General features: G+C 44.0%; 1 protein-coding gene across 1 annotated transcript; it reads left to right on the forward strand.

Moving 5' to 3' along the window:
* The first annotated feature begins 548 nt into the window (after positions 1-548).
* Positions 549-25,965, forward strand: LAD1 (ladinin 1). The gene is made up of 10 exons (XM_081009870.1): positions 549-809; positions 15,103-15,246; positions 16,188-16,770; positions 17,616-17,765; positions 18,235-18,278; positions 19,658-19,730; positions 22,114-22,248; positions 23,071-23,160; positions 23,717-23,810; positions 24,993-25,965. Exons 1-9 carry the CDS (start codon positions 772-774, stop codon positions 23,780-23,782), a joined length of 1,323 nt encoding a protein of 440 aa, XP_080865996.1. The 5' UTR covers positions 549-771; the 3' UTR covers positions 23,783-23,810; positions 24,993-25,965.
* Positions 25,966-26,413: the final 448 nt, after the last annotated feature.

Below are 26,413 nucleotides of genomic sequence, written 5' to 3' on the forward strand. Positions count from 1 at the left end.
CCACGATTTTTTTTTGGGGGGGGGCAGGCTTTTGTTAGGGGGGCAAAACTTCAGATTTGTATGGATTTGTATTGATTTAGGGAGGGGGAGCTGGCCCCGTCCCTCCCCCCGCTATGGCCATGAAAGTGACCAAGTTGCAAGTTGGCCCTCTAAGCATCTGGGTGCCTCTGATCCTCTGATTCAGTGGGACACGGATGACTTGATGGAGTGTTTTTCTCCACCCTCTCTCTCTCCCTTTTCCACCTCCTCTGCCTGCACAGCCGTGGAGAAACCGGAGGCAGAGTCGGAGAGGCAGGAAAAACTGGTTCTGAGCAGGGAGTTGCCCCCGAAAACCCAGGGCGCCTTGGCCCTAGCGTGGAGCTGAATTCAAACTCTTCCCCAGCCCGGGCAACCAAAGAATGGCTGCCTTTGTGCGCAGGCTGGGTCACGTCCCACCCTCGCAGGGTGCCTTTTGCAAGGTGCTGCTAATAGACAAATTACAGCTCCCAGCCTGTCAAGGTAGATAACAGCACCATGTGATGCAGGCGGCCCGGCAGTCGACGGGTGGCACCGCAGGGGAAAGGTGCGCAGCGCAGCGCAGCGCAGCCCGGAGGAGGCAGGAAGGGGACGGGCGAGCGCAGCGGGACTCTCCGCCTCGTGAGAACCGGGGTGCTCTTCTTCCCCGAGGATCTCGCTCCTGCCTTGATGCCCCGGGAAGTTTTGTAAGCGCCTTGGAAAGAATAAGAAGCGAGCAGCCACCGCCACTGGCCAAGCCCAGCGGAGGAGATCAGCATGGCTTTCGGTAGAAAGAACTGGTCTGCGCTTTCCAGGTGGGTGCTGCTTTCTCCCTGAGCCGGAATCCCCCCGGGTTGGGAAGGAAGGAAGGAAGGAAGGAGGGGTCTTGGACAGCCAGAGAGGAGGAGGAGGAGGAGGAGGAGGAGGGGCAGGGGGCAGGCAGAGTTTCTTTGGGATCCTGCCAGGGAGAGGGCAGCGGGGAAATCCTCTGGACTGTAAGGGAAGAGAGCAAAACTTGCGCATGGATGTCCTTAGAGGCGGATGGTCCCTTGGCGCAGGTTAGAATTAGTTGATTAGTAGCCCCTTTAATATACAAACGGAGCTTCACATTTTCTCTTCGCCGGAGGCCAGTGTGGGGTGGAAACTTATGCTTCTTGAGGCGGACTCGCATCTCTGCCCGAGCGCACAGGGCTGGGTGGTTTCGCTACAGGCGATTGCTGGATTGGCCCACGGATTGTGGGAACTGACTCCACGGCGAAGATGGGTTAGGGTGGAAGCGGGGTTGCACATTCGGAGTTGGTTAATCGCTTAGAATCCAACCATTAGGTGAAGGGATTTTAAACATGTTGGTTGACTAAAAAGATGTTCCCTGCAAGATTATGATGATGATGACTATTATTATTATTATTATTATTATTATTCTCCAGATAGCGAGTAGCATTTTAACCAAATATTCTCTCCTGTGCGTGAGAAAGTGAGGTTACCCTTTCTAGGTTGATGCCTGCTGAGAAAGACAGAATAGCTCAGCTGTTTAGAGCATGGTGCTGATAATGCCAAGGTTGCAGGTTTGATCCTGATAAGGGATACCTGCATATTGGGTTGGACTAGATATCCTCAGGGTCCCTTCCAACTCTACAGTTCTATGATTCTATGAAAGTGTGCCTTTCTCCCTTTAGAACTTTTCACCACCCTTCCATCACATGCTATAGTATAGAGATTTAAATGGTTGATTGCCTAAAACTCATGCAATGAATGGACTAATGTTACATTGTTTGGGTGAGTGTGCCAGTTTGAAATGAGGAGAGTATGAAAGCTGTATCTGTGGTGTTATATCTCTGAACTTGATGTTGCAGCTATCAGTAGCGAGCATGCATATGTCACCCCAGTCCTCAGTGGTGGCTTGAATGTGTGAATTGACTCCACTAAAAAACCACAATTGTATTGATTTGATGCGCTATAGTGGTTCTGTCTAATAGCTGGAATAGTTCATTCACACATTCACCCCATGACTTCATATTAGAGTGGTCAAGTGATAATCATAGTTGTGTGAACCAGAACCAGATTTTATGTAGAGCTGCACAGCCATTCCAAGCCATGACACATTATTCAGGGTCACAATTCAACTTTCATCACAAGTTGGCCAAAGGAAGCAGGATGCAACCCAACCGGTATGTCCAAGCATTACTTGCAATGCAGAGGATGAACCTCTTAGATTTATTGATGCTGTTCTTTGGGGTGGCAAAATAATATGGGCCAGCTCCACTCTTTCTCCCATTTTACAGCTGAGACTATGGGATAGCAACCTGCCCAGGGCCACTTAAGGCAGGACCACAAGGGAATTTCTTCCTGTCTCTTGTCTTCAGCGTTTAACTGCCAAGCTGGAAGTTTGAGTGAAGACCCTCCCCTCCCCTGCTCTACTCCAATAAAATATAATGTGGCATCATGGGCAGTCCTTTGGCAAACATCACATTGTGGATCATTCAGGCAACACATCACATTTGAGCTGAGCTTTTGCCTTTTCTCTGTGGTGATGATCAAATGAGCAGATCTAGTTCCCAAGGAAAGTACCTTGCAGCACACGCCTAGTGAGCCAATAATCAAAGTAAGATTTGATTCCTGGGCTAAGTCCAGCAATTGGCTTCGTTGGCTTTTGCACTGGGGCAGAGGAACTCCCAAGAACCACCCTCAGAGAAAAGTACAACCAAACCAAACAAACAAAGCTGTTTTTGAAAGCTGCAGGCCCATTGACTGCAAGTTTTTAAGTCAGTTGGCAACCTGATCTAACTGGTCAATTGATCATAATAGTTCAGTGGCAGCTGGAGATTATTTGGGGAAGGTTAATGATTTTCCCCAACTGAATACTACAAGGGGGAGAAATTTGCTTCAGTTTGTAATTAAAAACGAGCTTACCTAATTTTCGCTTTCCAAAACAATGTGTGAACTGAACATAGTGATCTTTCAAAATTCACACATCTCTGAATTTTGCAATGTAGTTTTCTGGCCAAGTAATATGTACAAAAATTAGTAGGGTAAAGTATGTATAAAAGTGCAAATATTCTTGAAAGTGTAAAAAAAATGCTTTATTTTAGGTAAAGTTGCTTTGCAAAAGTGAGTTTATTAGGCAAAACTGCATACAAAAATGTGTATATCAGGAGAAATTCACGCTAAGATGCTGTTGAGTTTTCATGAGGACTTCACAAACTGATGTGGAAATTGGAGAACTGTGTGTAAAGCTGGGAAAATGAGAAATGAAAAGAAACTGAAATTGACAGATTCATCCATTCCCAACTACAAGGCTTCCTGCACTCTTTGGAAAATCATTTTGCTATCACACACACATTTGGCTCCATCTCTGAACTGGCTTTTTGTCTTGGAAGGGCTTTGCCCCACAAGGTGGCACAGAAATATTACAAATACATATAGACAGGCAAACTGATATGGGCTAGAGTTGGGCCATGATTAGACCATGGTCCCGTTTTGAACCTCCAGCCTTTCTTTTGGGGACTGCCACAAGAGCCCTCTGAATCGGACCAAAGGTCCAACTTGTCCAAGTCTAGCTAATGTGGTGCCATCCAAAGGTTGCTGGACTCCAGCTCCCATCAGTCCCAGTCAACCAGCATGGTCAGGAATGAAGGGAGCTGTAGTCCAATGGTCACCAGAGCATGAGACTATTAATCTCATGATCACAAGTTTGAGACCCATGTTGGGCAGGAGATTCCTACATTGCAGGGGGGTTGGACTAGATGACGCTCCTGGTCCCTTCCAACTCTGCAATTATATGATATGATATACGATAACATCTGGAAAGCACCATGTTGGCTATCTCTGATCTGGTCTAACATCCTTTTCCCCAGAACATCAAGCCAGATGCCTCTAAGATGCCTCCAAACCGAGAATTAAGGCAATAGCCCTCCCCTGTTGTTGCTACCAACTTGCTGGTGCTTCAGGTTCACATATACTGCAAGACAAGAAAATTTCAGAGTCTTCCACCTGCTCTTTAATATTTTTTTGGCACTTGACAATGATTGCTCATCCCAGATACAAATTGTCCACGACAATGTCAGCGGAACTGAACGCCCTGGTCTAAACGGAACACCTATGGTTAAGATCTAATTAAAAATCCATGTTTTTAAATTGGTAGTTAAGGAAGTCATTGTTATTCTCCCAATAATTAGAGTGATTAATGTTTCCCAGCCCTATTGAGCATGCATTCATTGGTGTGTCATGAAAATGGATGATGCTGTCATAGCTGCATGGATCACGGATCTCCCCAAGCAGTTTGCATGGTGTATTTTCCCCTCTTCCTGTGTTATAATCCTCATTCCAGAAGTGCTGCAGGTAGGGAAGGAAACTTAAGGAAGGATGTGAAAACAACCACGTGATATATTTGGTGTGGGATCTTATGTACGATACCAGATTATGAATACAGTAGAACCTGTTTTGCTCTGATATCTTAGGAATATGGCATTTGCACCTCACAGAGATGTGTCTATATATACTGGTGGTGGAGAGAAAGCCTAGAGATATGAAGTCCTGGAGGACATTGTACCTGCTACAGAGTTATCCTCATCTTGGAGGTCTGAGTGTATTGTAGCAACTACTTGATAATCACGTGACTCCGGCAGATCCCTGAGGCTGGCACTGATGTGCAACCCTTAGCTCTGGTTTCTAGCATGGAGCCAGGGTGCTTCTGAATGGTAGGGAGAAATTTTTAGGATACAGTAGCCTTGGTGAGAAAGAGGTAGCCTGCAGTTGTTCACACATTTGGCTTTTTATAAAAAGGGTGGGAAGAGGTCAAGTGTAAATTGATGTGTGTTGGCACAAACTGTACATAAGATTCCCAAATAGCCAAATTTACATGGTCTCCATAGACCAGGCATAGGCAATCTCGGCCCTCCAGATGTTTTGGGACTACAACTCCCATCATCCCTGACCACTGGTCCTGTTAACTAGGGATGATGGGAGTTGTAGTCCCAAAACATCTGGAGGGCCAAGTTTGCCTATGCCTGCCATAGACCCACCAGAAAGTAATGAGCTGGCCATTCCTCAGTGACTACAAAGGAGGCAGGATTCCCATTTGGTGGATGTTTCACTTAAGACAGAAATGTTGGAGCAAATGCATAACTTGTGAACAGGATATTTCCTCTGAATCTGAAGCTTTGATACTTGTGTTTGTGACTTTTCCTCTCACAGGCATGTGGTTTATGAGCATCAAAGAATACAGCTGCATCCCAAAAGTTCATTTCCTCTAACTGAGAAATTGGTTTTGTATGGATTATATAATTGAAATTGTGTAGCTCTTACGTGTGCAAAATTCAACCATTTGAAAATCTCTAGTTTAGTTCAGTCTTGTCCTGCCTGGAGCCTGGACATGTTGCTGGATCCCAAGTCCCATCAGCCCTAGCCAGCAGGACTAATCATCAGGGCTGATGAGAGTTGTAGTCGGTTAGAGTTACCGTAATTTTCGCTCTATAGGACGCACCGGCCCATAGGACGCACCTTGTTTTAGAGGGAGAGAACAAGAAAAAAAATTATCCCCCTCTCTGCTCAGCGCCCCTTCAGCGAAGCAGCAGGAGAAACGGAGCCCCTTCCATTTCTCCTCCCACTTGGCTGAAGGGGCCCTGCGCAGCTCTCCCTCTCTGCTGAAGCCAGGAGAGTCTTGCTCTCCTGGCTTCAGCAAAAGGAACCTGAAGCCTGTGGAGCGCAGCAGGAATTTAATAAGAACTGGCAGAATACACCTGAAGTTTCTAGTTCTGTTCAATGGCAAGGATTTGGGCACTTTGTCATTGAAGTGGATGGACTTGCAGTGTTTAATTTTGACTGAATTCTGCCCAGTGATATTAAAATATATTCAAAATTCCCCCCTTTAAGTCTTTGTGCACACTAAGTTTACAGGTGATAATCACAGGTCTTGAGCATACCTATGCATGATGAAGTGAGTTGGAGGGAGGTCCAGTGATGATTTCTCCCTAATTCTAGTCTGATGGAAGTGAGAGCATTTGTCATGTCCTTGCTATTCATCCATCACATCTCTGATTATGGCACAATACGACAACCTAAATTAAGAGTCGGGATTCATGTGACAATCTTAAGGATGTTATCTGCTCATCTGTCTGCCCCAAAATTCTAGCTTCCCCAGAGTTCCACACCTTCTTGTTTCTTGTTGCTGGTGAGATGCCAAGGAGTGATGTAACGTCAAGCCTGGCGGAATTTCAATTAAGTGATGACCTAGACTACCCCCATCTTTTGGGAGTTTCACATGTAATCACAACGTTTGTATTATCTACACATAGGGCAGGGCAACCTGATGGGTGGGATGAGTTAGAACCCCGTGTATATTGCCCAAGTGAGTAGACTAGATGCTAACAACGACATGAGCTGAGGATGGGATAGAAATAACACAGAAAGAGAAGCAGTGTGTTGGACTAAGACCTGGGAGGCCGGGGTCCTAGTCCCCATTCAGCCATGAAGCTCACAGGTGACCTTGGGCCAGTCACTGCCTCTCAGCCTAACCTACCTCACAGGGTTGTTGTTAAGATATCTGGGGAGAGGGGAGAACCATGTATGCCCCCTTGAGCTCCTTGGAGGAAAGGTGGGATATAAATGTATTAAATAAATCATAGAATTATAGAGTTGTAAGGCCATCCTAGTCCAACTCCCTGCAATGCAGGAATAGAAATAAATTTTCCTGTGCAGTGATCAAAATTATTTGTGTTGTTTAAGTGTTAGTTTTGTTTTGAATAATGCAAACATAACAAGGGCAAAGGGGGTAGGTACGAGGAGAACAGGTTATAGCTCACAAAGAAAAAATGGAGAAGGGGAATTTAAGTGCTGTCAAGATGATGAGTGTTTAAGGAGGGCAGCTACATGTGTATGCAACTCTTTTGGCGTGTGCTGTTCAGATGTCAAATAAGTGTCTATGTAATGATCCTGGCTGAACTCCTATAAAATGAAAACCGGGGATTCCAGAAGATTGCGTGACCTCAAACTTGAACTGACAAAAGAAAAATGACAAAATTGACAATGATGGAACCTGAGCACAAAAGTAGCTTCAGTGGGACATGCGCAGTAATCGCAACAAGAGCAACTTGAAAGACAGGGAGTTTGAGGGAAGACAGGAGAAATCTCAAATCCTGCTGCTGTGGTATATAAAGGACACCTTGGGCACTAGGTGGTCTGTATGTAACCGGGTGGGGGGAGGCAGGAGCAGTGTCTTCTCAGCTTCCTTCCTTTTATATTTGTGATAAAGGAAAGGAAGAGCCGTGCATTGTCTGGCTTCAAAACAGGAAGGAGAAAAGATACTTTGGAAGACTAAGTCTTGTTCCTGGAGCGGTTAATATGTGCCTGATTTCCTGTTGCATCTTGCTTTCTTTTGGTATCTTGTTTTGACAATTGCTGCAAACACATTTTCTACAGGAAAGCCTCTTCAGCTCTTGGTAATGCATTCCAATTGCTCAAACTCACACAGCCAATTATGAGTTTCCTGTCCAGCATTGGTTACATCTTCTGATTTATTAACAAACACATCTGTGAACCAGTCAAATGCTTAATATAAATCTAGGGGTTTCCCATGTCCCTTAACACATATTTTCCTGCTCAATATAATGCAGAGTTTTAATTTATGTTTTCGAAAGGTAAAACATTTTTAGACATTCCTTGAATTCTGTCATGCAGGAAATAGGTATGGTGTCTGTCCCATTCCAAAATGTGCCTGTTCATCTGAAGGTCTGAGAAGAACCTCTATACATGTGTCAGCTGTACTATTGCAGAGTTCTGACTGAGCTGAGATTGTACACATGTATGATTTATATGTGTTATGTACTAAGCTTGGATCCTAGAACAACAGGCAGGTGGGATCCTAGAATGCAACAACCGATTGATTGGCTTGCAGGAGAAGGCCAATCAGGCTCCAGGAGGAAGTTAATCAGCCTATTAGGCTGGTAGGATCGTAGAATGCAACAACTCATTGGCCTGCAGGAAAAGACCAATCAGGCTCCAGCAGGGAAGCAGAATCAGCCAATCAGATGGGACTCATTGTGCAAATAATGTATATAAAGGCCTGAGGTTTGGGGGGAAATTCAATCACTGTTTTACAAGCTGCGATAAAGAGCATGAAATAACTGCAGGACTCCAAGTATATTTCGATATGTGAGTGGGTTTCATTCAGATATTGGCAGGAGCTTGTGCTGAGAGTCAGTGATGTGGTTGGTTAGGTGATTTGAGACTAGGGGTAGCCAATGTGGTGCTCTCCACATATTTGTTGGACTCCCATCAACCCAAGCCAGTATGCACAATGGCAAGGAATTATGGGAGTTGTAGTCCAGCAGCAACTGGAATACTTCATATTGGTTCTCCCTATTCTAGGCTCTGGAATGAAAGGTTTTACAGGGTCCCTTCTCTTTAGATGGTAATGTCTACTACTTCACCTATTTTAAAATGTGGTGAGCCCTTCCCTACCCCATCCACACCACTGCCACTGTCATTCCTGCTGAGTGGGGCCAAGGATTTCTCCCCCAAAGTCCTACCTAAGTGAGAGTTAGTGTCATGAAGTAGGGAACTGAATTTGATTTAAGATTCTACTCTTGCCAGACTGTCACTCTACCTTGGCCAAGTCACTTGTCTCAAGCTGTAGTTCCCCTTGGGACAAAAATGGGAATTCTAGGAGGAAGGATTCAGCTAATGAGCCCTACAAGTGGAAGTACTAGCACCATGGGGCTTTCTCCCATTTCATTCAATGCCCCTTTAGTGCTATGTTGCATTCCTTCCAATGGCTGTCAGGTGGAATTCAGTGTAGCATCAGGTAGGATGTGCATGACCAGAATGAGGTCACCCATATAACAGGACTCCCCCCTGCATTTCTTCTCCGTCCCTAAACATGTTCTGGGTTTCCTCTAACCCTGCAGAGCAGATTTAGGGTGCCCAGAGGGACCCAAGGTGAGAAGTTTCAATTGCATGAGTCAAGGCTCATTCAACAACTTAGCTGAAACTGGTCTATTGTCTCTAGATTGTTGCCTGAGCGAGCACAATAAAGATAGCAAAGGGAATTTGCTATTTTGAAGTGTATTATGATAAGTGGCAATATTTCAATCTTTTATTTTTTTAATATTATATTAATTGTATATCACTTTTCAGTATACAAAGTCATTTTCTTCACTTTTAAAAATATGAAATTAAATAAGAGCCTTCATTGATATAACTATCCATTTATATATCTGACCAATAACTTTCTTAGGTAGCTAAGGCTAGGAAATTGTGGCTTAGAGTTCCCATCCCCCCCCCCATTAGATTTAGATGCACTATCACTGAATACACACTGCAAAGAGAACCAGGTTATTCAGGCCTAGTTATCTAGGTTATCCAGACCAACCACTTTTTGTTTTTATAGTTTAGTCAATCACTGTGATATAGTATATCTTGATTTCAGCAAAGCATTTGGCAAGGACTACCATGGTATCCTTGTTGATGTGATAGTGAAATGTGGACTGGGCAATACTTCTGTTAGAGGTTCCTATTATTAAGCTCATCTGCCTCAAGAGTTCCAAAATCTGCTGGCTGGGACTAGCGGTGTAGCTAGCCGCTCGGGTGCCTGGTGTGGCAGGTGCGTCCACTGGCTGGGACTGTTGCTCTAGAGAGAAGCCTAGAAGCAATGGGTGAAAATTGCAAGGATACAGCTTTTGGCAAAATGTTAGGAAAAACTTTGGAAGAGGTAAGATTGGCAAAATGCCATCATTGTGGCAGCTCTTCCCAAGTGGAGCTCCCTTCCTTGCATTTGCTTTTAATCTGTTTCTCCCCCACTTCTGCCCCAAATGTTCCATCACTATCCATTGCATCTTCACAGCAGCACTTCTGCAGAACTGTAGGCTGGGAATTAAGGATGAGAGGTGAATATTTGCCTGAGGCCACAAGTGAGACCAAGGCTTAATAAGTCTTTGATCTTTGGACCACACAGGATTATGATATATTAACTCATAATGATGTAACTGTTTGTTTACGATATTACAGATTCCCCATATGCAGTTTAATTTGGCAAATTTGCCTTGGCAGCAATATGGGCTAGACATTCTCATAGTTTCATTCCAATACTTCTTTTCCTTGGTAAACAAATACCTGTACGATTTGTAATAATATCGGGAGAGCTGTGAATCGTTCTCTTAGTGAGCAATTGACTTGAATATTAAGGCAGCAAGATCAGAATCTGCTAGGAACCTGTCCTGCACAAACCTCATTGAAATGAATTATTATTGGCGGATTGGGACTGAAGTTGCAAAGACTTGTGCGTTGCTGAGGTCATGATCAGATATACAGATATAAACCTCTGGAGAGTGAATATGCTGCAAAAACACTTGTGGAGTGGTTTTGCAATGTTTTTAAAATCATTAGCAAGGATTTCCTAATCACCAGGCAGTTGTGCAAAGAGAAATAGGAAAACCTCTGCTGGATTTGATAAAAAGTGAGGTTTTATGGAACATTTTCACTTTCCCAAAGTGCGCCTGTGGTGAACATGAAACAAAATTGCTCTTTGGCAGTTGAGTTTGGACATGTGAGGGCAAAAGTATGCAAAAGGACAGGAGTACATGGATCAGCTCTGCTCCCAACCTCACTGGGCATCTCTCCCCCCACCCCCAGTCACTGACCTTAGTGTGTTTAGCACCAAGTTTTGAACAGTTTTCTTGCTGTTGTTACCTGATGAACCTGACAAGTCTCCTAATGAGCCCAGATAAGCTAAATTTCCTGATGGCGAGGAAGCTTGCAAGCTCTTTCAGGGAAACATGCTTGCAAACCACCTTCTCTCTCTCTCTCTTTTGAAGGTGAAACGTTTATTCATTTTAAAAAAACAACAACAACCCTTGGTTGCCATGTTGTAGGGAGGGTGCGAGGTGGGTGCCCAGTCTGCAGTGACTGAAAGCCAGTGCAGGTATCATAGTGTGCACAGTTTTTGTTATTTCAGCCATTATACCTTGTGGAGAAGAGAAGTCTGCTGCTGCCCTCTGTGATGTGCTGCTCTAGGTGACTGTTGGTGGTGGCCCAGAAGCAGCCTGCCTGGACTGAGTTTGCAGCCCTCCAAGCCAGTCTGGCCTTGTCCGAGCTGTGCCATGTTGCCTTGCCAGGCAGAGTGGCTGGGCAGAAAAGCATACTTGTAGAAGAGGACACAAAAATATGCATGCTGATTTGCAAGTGTGGATGGGAACATAGAAACAATGGCTTACAAACTATGAAATAGATCTCATCCTAGTGGAGAAGACACCTCATCCGTCTTGTCATGGCAAAAGAAAAAAGCTAATAATAATAATAATAATAATAATAATAATATTTATTGCAAACTATCTTCTGACCTTATGAAGTTTGAGAGTGGAGGGGGCATGTCAATAAAGCTGAGGGTGTGGCGGATGCGTGCACCCCATCTCTCTACACACCTTTGCCTTCACATCTCCGGGCTAAACACCTGAAGTTGGCTTCATTTTCATTGCAAAAGAACAACGTTTTCCCATGTTGTCATTCTTGTGGATGGGGCTCAGAAGCCTTTGATGGAGGATGCTGATGAACCGCATTGTTATAGTGGAATGTGTCTGCCAGCCAACTTTCAGGCTTGCCTATGGCAGAACTGCAGCAGAGCAGACTGCAGACAAAAACCCTCCTCTGGCTGGGTTCCCCCATGGTCCCAACAGGAATGCTTCAGTGCAGGATGATCGATCCTGCTTCACGTGAGCAGAAGCTGTTGCTGGACTGTCAGTGTATGGAATGGATGTAGTACTAATGCGCTATCTGTTTCAGCATGTATTCCGCATTCAGAATCGATGCAGGTGTTGGTAACATAAAACATTTACTGCATACAGCGATCTGGCAAAGCTTTCATACATGGGCCTATGGCAGGATTTCTGACTGAGTGCTGGACTGTCCTTAAGGCAGGTGCCTCCAGAAAGTATGGTCTATGACTCTCCTAAGGCCACCCCAGCATGACCAGGGATGATGCTAGAAGCAGTCCAGCAACACTTAGCTTAAAGGAACAGTACAGTTGTACCTTGGTTGTCGAACAGCTTAGTTGCTGAACATTTTGGCTCCCAAACGTCGAAAACCCGGAAGTGAGTGTTCCTGTTTTCAAATGTTTTTTGGAAGCTGAACATCTGATGCGGCTCTACAGCTTCTGATTGAGTGCGGGAAGCTCCTGCAGCCAGTTGGAAGCTGCACCTTGGTTTTTGAACGCTTCTGGGAATCGAAGGGACTCCCGGAATGGATGAAGTTTGACAACTAAGGTACGACTGCACACAGTTAATTCACTTCTTCCTCCTCCTCTTCTTATTCTTCCTTTAAAAAAGAGAGAAAAAAACTCAGATTGTAGAAGAGGGTGGGGCTCTCTTGTTATGATCTAAGAACAACAGAAGGGAAGGGTCTATGAGTCATGAATGGAACAGAAGTTGATGTGTACTCCAAGCAGATTGCTGCCATTTCTGGTTTCATTACTGGCTGCAGGCAGGCAGCTTGCTGCTCCAAAAGGATTTTAAAAATTCAGTGCAAAGGTTTAAACACACTTCTTTTTCATTCCTCTTTGTCCCCTCCCCCCTCCCCCCGCTTATTCCCCACTTCCCCATTTGCATGGCCCTCTCACAAGAGTGGAAAACAACACAGCGTAACTTTTTATTGAAAGTAAAAAAAATGCAGTGGAATCCATGGCACAATAATGATTAACCAGCATCCTGTGATAGCAGGAGTGGCAGCTTTCTTGAATGCCAGGGGGCTGGGCACGCCAGTGCCACAGTCGATAGCTGGAGCCTTTTCAGTCGCAGGAGTTTCAGCAATGCCCACCAAAACAAGTTGAAATCTTGGGTGCTTCCGCACAGAGATCTGTGCTCATGAAAGCCTGTACACAACCTGTTCTGATGCATCTGCCTCTCCACAGCTGTCTGGAGAACAGAGCTGTGCCCAGGAGATGTGGAACTCTGGAGATATAATGTAGACATGAGAAATCTAGTGCCACATCTTTCACAGTTTCCCTGGAACTGGTTTCCCACCCCCACCCAGTTGTGTGCTAAGGCACAAAGAAGGAGAGCAAGAAATGTTCACTGATGCACCCCCCCGCCCCCTGATCTGTGCCCACATCCCAGCAGGATGGAAGGAGACCAGCAGCAACACAGCAGCTCTGTAGGAACACCCCATTTTTGCAGAGAGTCTTGGTGAAAAGGGGGCATTCTGTTGACAAGGCTGGATTAGGATCTCCTGCCCCTTGGAGCATGCTGCCCAAGGTGGGTTGCCTCAGGTTGCCTCACTGCTAGGGCAGCAAGCTATTTTAGGGAATGCAGGGCAGACCACTTGGCACACCTTTCTTTTTTCTTTTTTCCAGACAAAATAAAATTGTATTAGACAAAAATAAATACAATGAAGAAGGTTCTGCCAAATGTTGATAAACTCCTAGTTCCAATATGAGACTCTCTAAAAATGATGAGCAGGAGGATGACATGTTTGTTTAATTGATTTGGAGAAGAAAGCAGGGTAGGATTTCTCCAGCTAATCATTGTCATGTATTGTTACACTAATAGATAAAAACACTTCTCTGAAAATGACTTTTCTATTGATTCCCCCCCCCCCAAGTTTTGATTATTTATTTATTTATTTATTTATTTATTTATTTATTTATTTATTTATTTGAGTTCAGGATTTTTACATACCTTATATTATCTTCTTCCAATTTTTAAATTTCCCATACAATTTTTTCCTTTCCCTCCCCCCCTTGTCACACCTTTCTAGCCCCTTTCCACTCCTCAGAATTTGCCGTCTGAGGCAGCTGCCTCCCTCTGCCTCATAGCAGGTCTGGGTCCTGTCTCCATGTAACCACACCATCTCAGAATACATATAAAGTATGTGGTACAGCAACATACATGTGTATACATTTCATGTGTGTTTGTGTGTCATGTGAAATTTTTAAAACCAATCTTGAGTAAGAAAAGAGAGGTTTATATATATAATTATTGTCCTTAGCTACATATATTTAATATATACTGTATTTAAAACTGCCTTTAAGGGTAAAAGGCCATCTCAAAAAAATAAAACAATTAGAAGACATTGAGCACAACTAATTAAAACAGCAGCATTAAAAAGGTTCAGAAAATACAATTAAAAATTCAGTAACAGGTGCATTTATTTACCGTATTTTTCGCTCTATAAGACGCACCAGACCACAAGACGCACCTAGTTTTGGGAGAAGGAAAACAAGAAAAAAAATATTCTGAATCTCAGAAGCCAAAACAGCAAGAGGGATTGCTGCGCAGTGAAAGCAGCAATCCCTCTTGCTGTTCTGGCTTCTGGGATAGCTGCGCAGCCTGCATTCGCTCCATAAGACGCACACACATTTCCCCTTACTTTTTAGGAGGGAAAAAGTGAGTCTTATAGAGCAAAAAATACGGTAATTATTATTATTTATTAAATTTGTATCCCACCCTCTCAGGGCAGTTCACAGGATAGTTAAATGTAGATTGGAGAATCCAGGCCTTTAGGCCTGATAAGGGAGGGAGCTAAATACACTTCTAGGGCTAGAGTCACCCCAGAAAAGTCCCTGTATCTCATGCACAACAAACTGATGGAACTTTTTGGCAGATCCTTAATTCAGGCCTCTATTGCCAGTCTTGGCAGGTCCATAAAGGTGTAAAGTGGCTTTTCCAATAACCTGGTTCTGTACCATTTAAGGCTTCCAATGCAACAACCAGCAGTTTAAACTGGGCCCAGAGATGCACTGTGCAAATGGATCAGGATGAATGTGCAATGAAAAGCTTGTCTGAAAGAGACCTAGAAGACAGTTCTGCAAAGGCAGAATAAAAGCAAAATTCTCAGAAGCCAGAAAAATAACAAAGTCACTGTCAGAGTGCCATTGGTCAAATGCTGCACTACAAAACTTAGTCTTAAGAGAAGGCTTAGGATGAGCCAGGTGGTCCTCTCCAAGGAGGACATTGTAGAACTGTGATGCCATAGCCAAGAAAGCTCTTCCCTGTACGCACAGCTACAGTAGCTCTGGAGACTATGGGCATTATCCATCTAGCTCATTCCATCAGTGCAAGGATTTCTGAGTCAGCAGCAGCTGAATAATGCTTGTTTCTCTCTCCTCCCTCCTTTCCCTTCCAGCCTGGCCCAACAATGGAGTACTGAGGATGAGGAAGAGCAGGAGAGGGAGCGCAGGCGGAGGCACAGGCAGCTGAGCTCCACCACCGAAGTGAAGGAGGAGACCCCCAACACAGTGCAGAATGTGACCAGCCGAACACCAAATAGGTATATGTTTGCTGGGAAGGGAAAAACAGAGCTCTCAAGGCTCTGGAGCTTGTTGCTTGGTACTGCAAGGGACAAGGTGTGAACAGAAAGTCTGGTTAATGGTCACAGAAACCGGCCAGCGAGAAATATTCGAACATACATGCCTTACAGGCCTTCAAAGTAGGTCCCCTTTGATAAAATGCACCATTGACAACGTTCATAGAACTGTTGGAAACTTCTGGAGAAGTCCTCTTTTCATACTGCTCTCAGTTCCCCCGTCACAGCAGCTTGGATGCGTGAAATGTCGGGAAATCTGTGCCCTTTCAGTGCGGATTTCAGTTTTGGAAAAAGAAAGAAATCCAGTGGGGCCAGATCGGCAGACTATGGAGGGTGGGACAACTCAGTAACCTCAGTAATGATTTCACACGGAATATGCAATTCTTTTGTCATCTTTCGGACGGACAAACGCCAATCCCGCATCAATAACTCAATAACTCTGTTGACATTTGCCGCTGTTCTGCTCTTCAACAGTCTGCCAGACTGAGGGTTGTCTTCAATGGTTTGCCGCCCTTCACGGAAATGCTTAAACCACTGTCTTTCGAGATACAGCTTCATCTCCATACACAACTGTGACCATTTTGTAGCTTTCCAATGCCGATTGTGTGTTCGAATATTTCTTGCTGTCCGATTTCTGTGACCATTCACCGAACTTTCAGGTCACACCTTGTATATGACTCTGCACGGTTATGCAGAGGTTGAAACAACTTCTGACTGTGGGGCCTGAACCAAATTCCACTGATTTCCAAGTTTGGTGAAATCTTTTGGTTTGCTTTAGTTTGGGTTTGGGGAAGGCGAGGAAGAACAGGATCAGGGAAGTCTTGTGGGCGCCATTGGGCACCTATGTCAGCTCCTGTGCTCTAAAGGGAACTTTTGAGAGCTTCCTTTCTCTTTCTTCATTGTAGGTTCCGGGGCTCCTTGGAAGTAAAGCCCTCCAGGCAGGAGAACTCAAAGCCGGCAAAGGAGAGGACACTGGAAGAGGTAATAAATAAGCCAGATGACAGAGTAAGGAGGAGAGTGGAGATGTTCAATAATGTGAAACAGGAGAAAAAGGAGACAGTGCCTGCCAGGAAATGGAAAGAGGAAGCTGCTGAAAAGAAAGCTAAGTCTTCTTCAGAACCACCCCAGGAGAAGAAGGAACCCACGGTGGAAAAATGTGAAAGCCTGGCTCAGCAAAAGGAGCCTGACAAAGAAAACCATCAAAACCTGAGTGAGGAAAAGAAGGTGAGAAGCTCAGAGAAACAGGAAAACTTAGATCAGGACCCCAAGAAGGACCTCAAAGTTGATGAGGATTCAGTCTTCAGTGAGGAGCAGAAGGCACTGAAGGAGCACAAGTCTCAGCGACCGGCCTCAGTCCAGAATGTGGTGGCCACACAGCAGCCTCTGCGAGCTTCTTGGGAGCGTAGGAGCATCAGCCGGCTTGAGGTGAAGATTAACCCCAGGGTCAGGAGCTTCACAGAAGCGGCTCCAGCTGCCTCTGGGCCACAGGTATTCAGTCTTGGAATTTTAGAGGGAGGAAATGGAAGCCAAAGGGCTGGAAGGGAAAGGCAGTAGATGTTCATTGGGTATCAGTGCAAGTCAGAGGTAGAGTGAACTGGAGTCTCCACAGTTGTCAGCTTCATTCAGCACAGGGATTGAGAAGCCAGTGGGTGAGAGCACAGTGCTGGTAACACCAGGCTTCAGGTTTGATTATCGTATGGGATGGCTGCATATTCCTGCATTGCAGGGGGTTGGGCTAGATGATCCTCAGGGTCCCTTCCAACTCTATGATTCTATGAAAAATAAGGAGTAAATAAACTGAAAGGAAGGAACTCTGATGGAGTGGAAGAATGGGACATCATCAGCTGTTGTGGGCTAGGTAAATTGAGGATGGGACTTCAGGTTGTTCATCTGTGCTATAAATAAAGTCTATATCACATTATTTTATTTGTTCATATATACACATAAATGTGTAGACCAACATTCAGGCCAAAAAAATGCCTCCCAAAACACTGATTAACTTTAAAATATCCATATAAAATAAAACATTAAAGCTATTTTAAAATTTAGCATCAACTTCCCCCAAGCCTGTCTTAAAAGCCAGCATAAACTGCTTCCCAGTAGCCCAGCAAACACCATCAAACACAGAAACATCTATTTCACCAGCTCCCAAATGCCACAGTCAACCGATAAGTCTTCAAGGCTTGTTATGAAAATGGAAGGATGGATCTCACTCCTAAATGAATTCCATAATTGAGAGGCCACTTCAGAGAAGTGTCCCTGTGATTATCGTATCAGCCCAGACTTTTCTCTCAATCCACCCGATGGTTTCTTGACTCATATTTGTTTTCCAGGCAGCAGAAAGAAGTAGGCTCAAAATAGAAGAAGCTATAATCTCTCCCTCTGCTCAAGATGGATCTGAGGCTCCCTTACTAACCTCTCAACCTCTGATTACCTACAGTAGTTCATTCAAACGAGTCACCCCAAGGACAATCTCATTCCGGGTAAGCATTCATGATCAAGGCAGGAAAATACCCCTCCTTTGAAAAGGACAAAGACCACTTTGTGCATTATTCAGATAACTGGGACTCTATATACCAGGCATGTCCAAAGTCCATTTCGGGGGCCACTGGTCAATTTAATCTGGCCCCCGTGGCAGTATATGGCCTGGGGTAAAATCCTAAAAAAAGCTCAGCAACTTTGGTCGGCCCTCACGCATGTTTACTTCATCAAATCTGGCCCTCCTTGAAAAAAGTTTGGGCTACAGAAGGGACAGCAGGGGATATATGGCAGCCCACTCCCTATGCTCCTTGGCTAATTCAATTGCCCAGAGTCGGCCTGCTTGGCTTATCATGCCCAGCCTTAACCATCCATGTTGGAAGGGTATCTTCTTGGCAGGTTTAGTCTAGCAGTTCAATTTCTTCCCTTGTGGCAAAGACCACCATTTCTCACCACCAATTCTTGTGTCTCTAGGTTGTCCCCAGGAAAGAGAAACAAGATGATACATTAAGCAGAAGGTAAGTGGGTATCAGGCTCAGCTAATTCTTTAGATTTGTCAAGATGCTCAGGACACTTAGGGCTTGCGAGCTTTTGTTAGATTTCTTTCTTGTGGACCTTTGAAATATTTATTGAATTTGTTTGAGTTCTGCATAGAAAACATTAGACCGGGGGGCTGGAGAGTAGAATGCTTTTCTAGCTGTAAAAGGCTGCATGCACACGATTCACCTGGAGCAAATTTAAAGCACATGATTTCCTCAAAAAAATATTGGGAGCCGTAGTTTGTTAAGGGTGCTGGGTATTGTAACTGTGGTGGGTAAGCTACAGTTCCCATGAGCCTTTGGGGAGGTCATGTGCTTTGAATATCTGGGGTGGTATTCAACTAAGCTGTACACAGAGTAGACCCATTGAAAGCAATGGACTCGACTTAGTCATGTTCACTCATTTTGATAGGTCTACTCTGAATATAACTTACTTAAAGACCATTCACAGTGTGTACACAGCTCAAATCCTTGAGTACAAAGTCATTGCACTTCCTGTATCCATAAGTGTTTCTTGCTATAAAAAAGTAAAAAGAAAAGAATTAAAATAAATATTGCAGCATTTTTATTTTTTAAAGAGAGATGAGTGAGCCATCAAATTCCATTGGTAGCAGAAAGCTTGTCATATTTTTGTATGTTGGAGAAGATTCAAATATCTCACCCTTCTGTGGCTTCTTGATTTGTGGACCTACCAAGCGAATTCTTTGCTGCACATTCTTTCAGTTGCATAAATCCACTGCTAAGTGCAGGAAGATCTATTTTTAAAAGCTGCATTTCTCACTGTAAAAACAGTTGTATCCCAGACATGGTCTTGATGGGAACGAAATCTTTGATTCTGATCAGCAGTGGTTAGAATTCACAGTATGAAAATGTTTAAGGTACATTGCTATTTACAATTCCAACTGGATGTTTAAAAACAGGAGCCGGGAAGGGCAAAAATAGTTGTTTCTGCTTTCTAGAATAAGGGAGCTTTTGAAAAGATTTTGTTTTTAGTATGAGCAGTAGGTAATGTGCTAGCTATGGAGGCTGTGTTATGGAATTTAAAAAGGGGGGGGGGGGGGAAGATGCCGTGGTATTAATTTAGGGAGTGTTAATTTATTGCCCTCATTTTTTTTTTTAAATACCCAATTTCCCCCACCCCAACTTACATTTCAAATGAAAAAATGTTCAAGACTTAGTTTTCAGATGTTTCAAATTTGCATTAAATTTAATTTTAGCTTTACAATGGACTCCAGAGCATTGATCCCAACTTATTAGGCTCCAGTGACCTTTCACTTGGGGAATGAAATATCACTGTTCCTTACAGGATCTTGGAAGGTTTTTGTTCATACCCTGTGTTATTTGCTCTTTTCCACTAGTGCCAGCATGAGGCTCCCAGCAAGCACTGCTAAGCTGGAGGAGAAGCTGGAGAAATATACTTCTGCTGTGCAGGTAAATATTGGAACAAGCAGTGGTCATGACCTATGGCAAGGGAGGCTAAACATTTTCAGGCCATGGGTTGCATTGACTCAACATGTCAATGTGGCTGTGACCAAAGTTATAAAAGAGCCTCTTAACACCTCTTCTTTATTAATTTCCCATTAATTAATTCATGATTGATTTTATTTGACTCAATAAATATGCCCTGCCCCGCTTTCACTCTCACATTCCTTATTAATTTCCACCATCATCGCTTACTGTTTTCTTATTCCTTATGATTTCTTTATTCACAAATTCTTTATTTAATCTTTTTTTTAAAAATATTTTTATTAACAATTTCAACATAACAAATTATCAAGACATATCATATTCATTATTTTTTTCCCTTCCCCCCCTTCGAACCCCCCCCAGAGACTTCCCTCAGCTCCTCTCTCTGATTTCTCAGCACATATTATTCTCTGCATGTTATGAAATTATACATATCCTTATATTATCTATCTACCCTGTTATCAACCAATAAATTGGTGTATGTTTATTCAAAACCTGCCAAGGAGTCCAGTTCATTTTGTTGTCTTTCTTTTTAGATAATTTGTAAAAAGCTCCCATTCTTCCTTAAAATCACTGTTGTCCTTGTCCCGCAATTTGTATGTCAATTTAGCCAGCTCACAAATTCTTTATTTAATCTGCCTCAATAAATACATCCCACTTGCACATCTTGGAAGTACATTCAATGATGAGCACAATATGCTGCACTCACAGAAGTTCCCTGAAACAGGAAAAATCTATGAAGGGACCAAGGACAGGTTGAGTGAAGGGGGAGAGACAGGGACTCCTTGGCTGCAAAGGAAGGAGGCAGCATGGGAAATGGGGGGGGGGGGGAGAAAGAGACTGGCTCGAGGTCATCCAGTGTGCTCCATGGCTGAGTAGGGGTTTGGATTCTGGTGTCTCGGGCCCTAGTACAACACTCTAACCACGACATAACACTGGGTCTTCAGTGCAATGTCATCCCTGACCATTTGCCATGCTGGTTGGGGGGACTAGTGAGTGATTGGTGCTGTTCAAATGTGGAAATATTCATCTTTATTAATATTTATACCAGATGCTCAGTACTGTAGAGGTGTAAAAATCATTCTGATTATTGCTGGTGAGTGCTTCATACAGTACAAGCATGGAAAATGTCCTAGTCAGCTTGCATGGCGGTTAGGAAGGTGCCAAAATGTCTTGGGACAGCCCTGACCATCACTAATGGGTGTTCTGGAGTCCTCAACAGCACCACCTGCTGTTCAGCAAGAGATATAAAATAGAATCATAGAATTGTAGAGTTGGAAGGGACCCTGAGAGCAGGGGTCAGCAAACTTTTTCAGCAGGGGGCTGGTCCACTGTCCCTCAGACCTTGTGGGGGGCCGGACTATATTTTGAAGGGGGAAAAAAAGAACAAATTCCTATGCCCCACAAATAACCCAGAGGTGCATTTTAAATAAAATGACACATTCTACTCATGTAAAAACACCAGGCGGGCCCCACAAATAACCCAGAGATGCATTTTAAATAAAAGGACACATTCTACTCATATAAAAACACACTGATCGCAGACCGTCCATGGGCCGGATTTAGAAGGCGATTGGGCCGGATCCAGCCCCGGGCCTTAGCACTCAGGCATGGATAGGCAAACTATCTAGTCCAGCGGTTCTCAACCTGTGGCTCCCCAGATGTTGTTGGACTACAACTCCCATCATCCCTGAGCTCTGGCCTTGCTAGCTAGGGGTGATGGGAGTTGTAGTTCAACAACATCTGGGGACCCACAGGTTGAGAAAGGCTGATCTAGTCCAACCTCTGCAATGCTGGAATCTCAGCTAAAGCATCCATGGCAGATGGCCATCCAACCTCTGTTTAAAAATCTCCAATGAAGGAGAATCCAGATGCTGAGAAAAATACAGTACAATAGCCAAGTTGTTGGGGGACATGGAAGGCCATCAGAAATCCATATGGCTGTGGCTTAGGAACCCTGGCCTATGACTTCTTTGTACTATGTGCCCATCCTCTGGATGGGTCATGGGCATGAGTAATTACTAAGCCCTTGAATGATGTGAAAGGGACTCTGGTATGGACATTCAAGAAGCTTTGACTTGATTTACATCTGAATCAAAAGGCCCAGTAATAAGGGATAATCACACAGGTATCCAAAATGTATCTCTGAGGAAGAGAGGATCATGAATAAAGTTAATACAAACCAAACCAAACCAAACCAAACCAAACTTTTTTGGGGGGGGAAGCAAAAGAATAGCCAGTGAAAGAGAGAAAGATGCTTCTCTGCAAGGCATTGATTAAGTAGAAGAAGAGGTTCTTTCTTGAAATTTGAACTTCTCATTTTGCCTGTCTGTCTTCTTGACCCTAGAGAGCAGGGTCAATTAAATTACCTCCATCTACTCGGAGAAACTTCCATCCGCCTTCAGAGGGTGTGGCCAGCAAGCGCAGCATCTTTGAAGCAACTGTCCCCATCCGGGCTGAGACAACCACCCCTGTGCGGAAGGTAAGGTCTAAGTGCAGTCAGGATCATAAACCTAAAAGGGATACCCAGATAAAGGTGGTGGGGAGTGTTTAACAGGAGGAAGATGGCACCACCAAGCCCACAGCCACATCTGCACCATACCTTCAAAGCACTATTATATCACTTTGAGTCATAGCTTCTCCTAAAGAATCCAGTGGGAACTGTAGTCTGTTTAGGGAGCTGAGGCTTGTTAGGAGACCCTTGAAAAACTGCAGTTCCTGGATCCTTTGGGGAATGCCATGACTCCTAAAGTCAACTAAGACTGTTTTAAATGCATGATGTGAATGTAGCCATGATGAAAGTTGCCAGTCAGTGTAGACAATCCTGTGATCCGACCGGTAGAAGGACCGGCAATTTGACTAAGTATAAGGCAGCTGCCTATTTCCCTATGATCCTAATTAATTAGGGCCCCATCTTCATTCATTCATTCATTCATTCATTCATTCATTCATTCATGTTCTCACATTTCTCCTGCCTTTTTTTCTGCCATGGAATCCAAGGCAGGATAGACATGGTTCTTAGACAGTCCCCATCTGGGTGCAACATGACCCAGACCTGCTTAGCATTTGCAAGGTGTGGCCTCATGTGCTTTCAGGCCATACTCTGGGATATGCCATGCAAGTCTCTGTACCATTCACCTCTGTAGCAGGGCCACATGCTCTTTTTGCTCTGCTTGCCCATGCTGGAAACTCTTGTCTGCTCTTCCTGTCACAGTGAGGATGTTCCAACATAGGAAAGGCAGTGATAAGTGACTTGTTTTCCCCCACTTGGCAGTTCTGCACTCTCTATTCTTTTGTTATTTAGGAGAGTTTGAAGATCCCTGGAGGCGTCACATCTCGCATCAATCTCTGGATCAGTCGAACTCAAGAGCCCAGCAAGGATGAAGGAACCAAGGCATGATCTGTTTCATGAAAACACTTGGGTTTAACAATCGAGAAGAGGCAAATTGCTTGTGTATAGTCCTGCTCTGCTACAGCCACCAACCTATAAGCAAGGAAGGGGGACCCTCTTGGTGCTTATTTGGTTCAGGAACTTGAGTTGCCTCCTTTAATTTCACTTTTGGGATTGTCAAGGGCTGCTTCCTTAGGATCGGTCAATTCACTAGTTTCTTGTGCCATTCCAGTCCAAACCCTGCTTTCGTCTGCATTTTGTTATCTGCTGTAGGAGATGGAAAGTTGTTCAAAGGGCTGCCATAATCACATCATTCTAGAAACAGCACAATGACCATGAATCTACTCCTGGAAACAGGTGTATTTGTGATAATGTTAGAAGTGCACCTAAACAGGAAAAGGCATGCGTGGTGGATCCATTTTTTTTTGGAACCATGTGCATCTGCTTGGAGCTACTCTCCCTTTCCAAACGCTGTATCTAGCTTAGCCCACCAAATCTTAGGTAGCCACATGTCTCTGTGGGGAGTCCTTTGAAGAGCCTGTGACTTGTCTTCCTGCAGGACATTCAGAAAATTGAGAACAGTGCGGAGTGGAGTCAGTTGGAGAAACGGCCTAATAATTCCTGAAGGAAAACCAGTGCAAGGGCAAACGGAGGTCAGTCCTGAGGACACAAAATGACTTGATCTGATCCTAATGGGTGTCAAATCCACTTTGATTGCAAAGCAAATTCAGTTGAACTGGGTAGCCTCCATCATGTGGGCAAATGATAATGCAAGTAGCAAGCTCAATAGATCCACTAACACAATCATTTCCTCTTGAACAATGGAATTTTCCTCCCTCCCCCTGCATACCCTTGAACCCTCTCCACATCTATGCCAGATCCTAGATGTGCAGCTAATTGTCCTTGCACTTGCAGATGGAATGCTGTTTGGTGGAATGTTTGGTGGAATGCTGCCCTTAGGGCTATATTCAACTAACCTTTACTCAGAGTGAACCCATTTAAATGAATGGCCATGACTAACGTAGATTCATTCACTTCAGTGGGTCTGTTTTGAGTAAAAGTTAATTGAATACAACCCACTGCTTCCAGGTGCACCACCACAAAATCCCCCTCATCTTCAGTGTGCTACTGCCATCTTGCTGATAATGGAAATAGCAAGAGTAAGATTTAGTCTGGATGCTTTATGAAATGATTGTATATGGATCCACTACAAAGCCCACTTTGCCCATTTGGAAGGTTAAGACTGGGGCCATAATGTTAAAGGTCCAAAACAGGCATGGAATAGGATGAGCTGAAAGAGCATCAGGCCAATGGATCAGAACATGGGTTTCTCAGAGTTATAACTAAGGCAAATTTGTAACCCCAAAGAGAGAAACCAGAAATGTGTTCTCATGATCTTTGGTGATAGGTGGCCCAAATGAGTTAAAATTTGCACAATATGTAGTGGTTAGAATGTCACACTAGGACCTGGGAAACCCAGGTTCAAATCCCCCCTCAGCCATGAAGCTCACTGGATGACCTTTGACTTACCACTGTCTTACAACCTAACCTACCTTAGAGTATTCTTGTGAAGATAGAATACTGGGGGAGCCCAGTGGTCTACTTGGCTCCTTGGAGCTGAGATATACATTTAATTAATAATAATTTGGAGGTAGTATTTAAGAAATTGTATTTCTCCCCGGATATTTATTGAAGAAGTCTACATGCTAATATTGTAGGATATATGCAAACTGGTGCTCATAGATGCCCAAGGCTTGGATTCAAAGTCCAGTTCACCCTTCTTTCTCCCTTGCAGCAAGCTCTGCACTAGCCTAATGCTTCCTTTTATCTTGCAGGTGTCACTGTACAAGCTGCTCTGGGGACAACATTATCTCCATTTAAATCAAGGGCCTGGACCACTTGAAATTACCCTGCATTCCTTGGTTTCAGACTGTTCCACAAGGCCATTTGCCTGCCAAAGAGTATCTATCAGTCAAGCTGCCTATGGTGCCTTTTCATGGATGGGGTTTCTTGGTGACTTAAAAAATGCTTCTAATTGGTGGACGGGAAAGATGGCGATTATGACATGGAAACTATATTACCCATGATCCACTTCTGTTCCTTTCCACTCCTGTATCTTCTAGCCCCCAAATAGCAAAGCCTTAAGTTCTACTAGCAACCTTGAAGGTATGAAATACATGTGGCGCATTCTCTGGATTTTCCTTCAGTTTTGTATCTGCCATAACAATAGGGTTCACCGTGTAACTCATGTACCCTGCAGTGACTGCATACAGTTAGTATATCTACTTGCCACCAGTTACACCACCACATGGCTGGATCTTAAGAACATAAGAGGAGCTCTGCTGGATTAGACCGAAAGCCTGTCTGGCCCATCATTCTGTTCTCACACTGGCCATCCAGAAGCTTCTCGGAAACCCAGTGCAGTATGGATATGTTCTTAAAACCAATGGAACAAATCTGTTGTATCTCAAGGCTCAATGTTTCCAGTTGGACTTAGGGTGAAATCTTGTGCATTGCTACTTGGAAGCAAGCTCCACTGATTTTGGTGGGATTTACACCTAAGTAGGTGTGCTTAGGACTGGAGCCTAAGTCATGGCAAACTTTAGCTGGATCGGGGCCATAGGTTTTTGTGTGAACCCTGCCCATAACAGTTTATGCCATTGACTTAAAAATCAAACCAGTTTGAGCAGAAAGGTTTTTTTTTTGTTTTTTTTTTAGTATATTTGACTTATGAACACCTAACTCTAGATTCACTGGTGATTTTGGCTCTTGCTATATTTCATAATAAATTTCACTTTGGTTCCAGTACTTCTTGTCTTTGGCTCTTCTTAAATTGATTCTTGGTTGTGAAGAACTGAGCTGGCCTGAAGATCCATTTTGCCTGTTTCCAACAGTGGCTGTCCAGATGTCTCTAAGACAGCCACAAACTGGAACCAAAGGCAATAGCACCTCCCCACTTCTGTACCCCTAGAATCTAGTGCATTCAGATCTATCCTGTTTCTAAAAACAAAGCTTCCATTTAGCTACCATAGCTAAATCCATGCTTCTGTTTCTGCCACAGTTTTTAAGCACAGATCTATGACTTGTGGGCACAGGTCTGTGCCTTTTGGGGAAGGGTCCCTGTTTCACCATGTTCCCCAGGAAAACCCACTGTTGACCACTGAATTGGAACAAACATCAATCCACAGAAAACTGATTGACACTTGTTCTGATGCAGCGGCAAACAGGATATTTTCCTGAGGAAAGCAGTGGGGCA

This window comes from Podarcis pityusensis (assembly GCF_964106645.2).
Source record: "Podarcis pityusensis genome assembly, chromosome: 6".
In the NCBI taxonomy this organism is placed as follows: Eukaryota; Metazoa; Chordata; class Lepidosauria; order Squamata; family Lacertidae; genus Podarcis; species Podarcis pityusensis.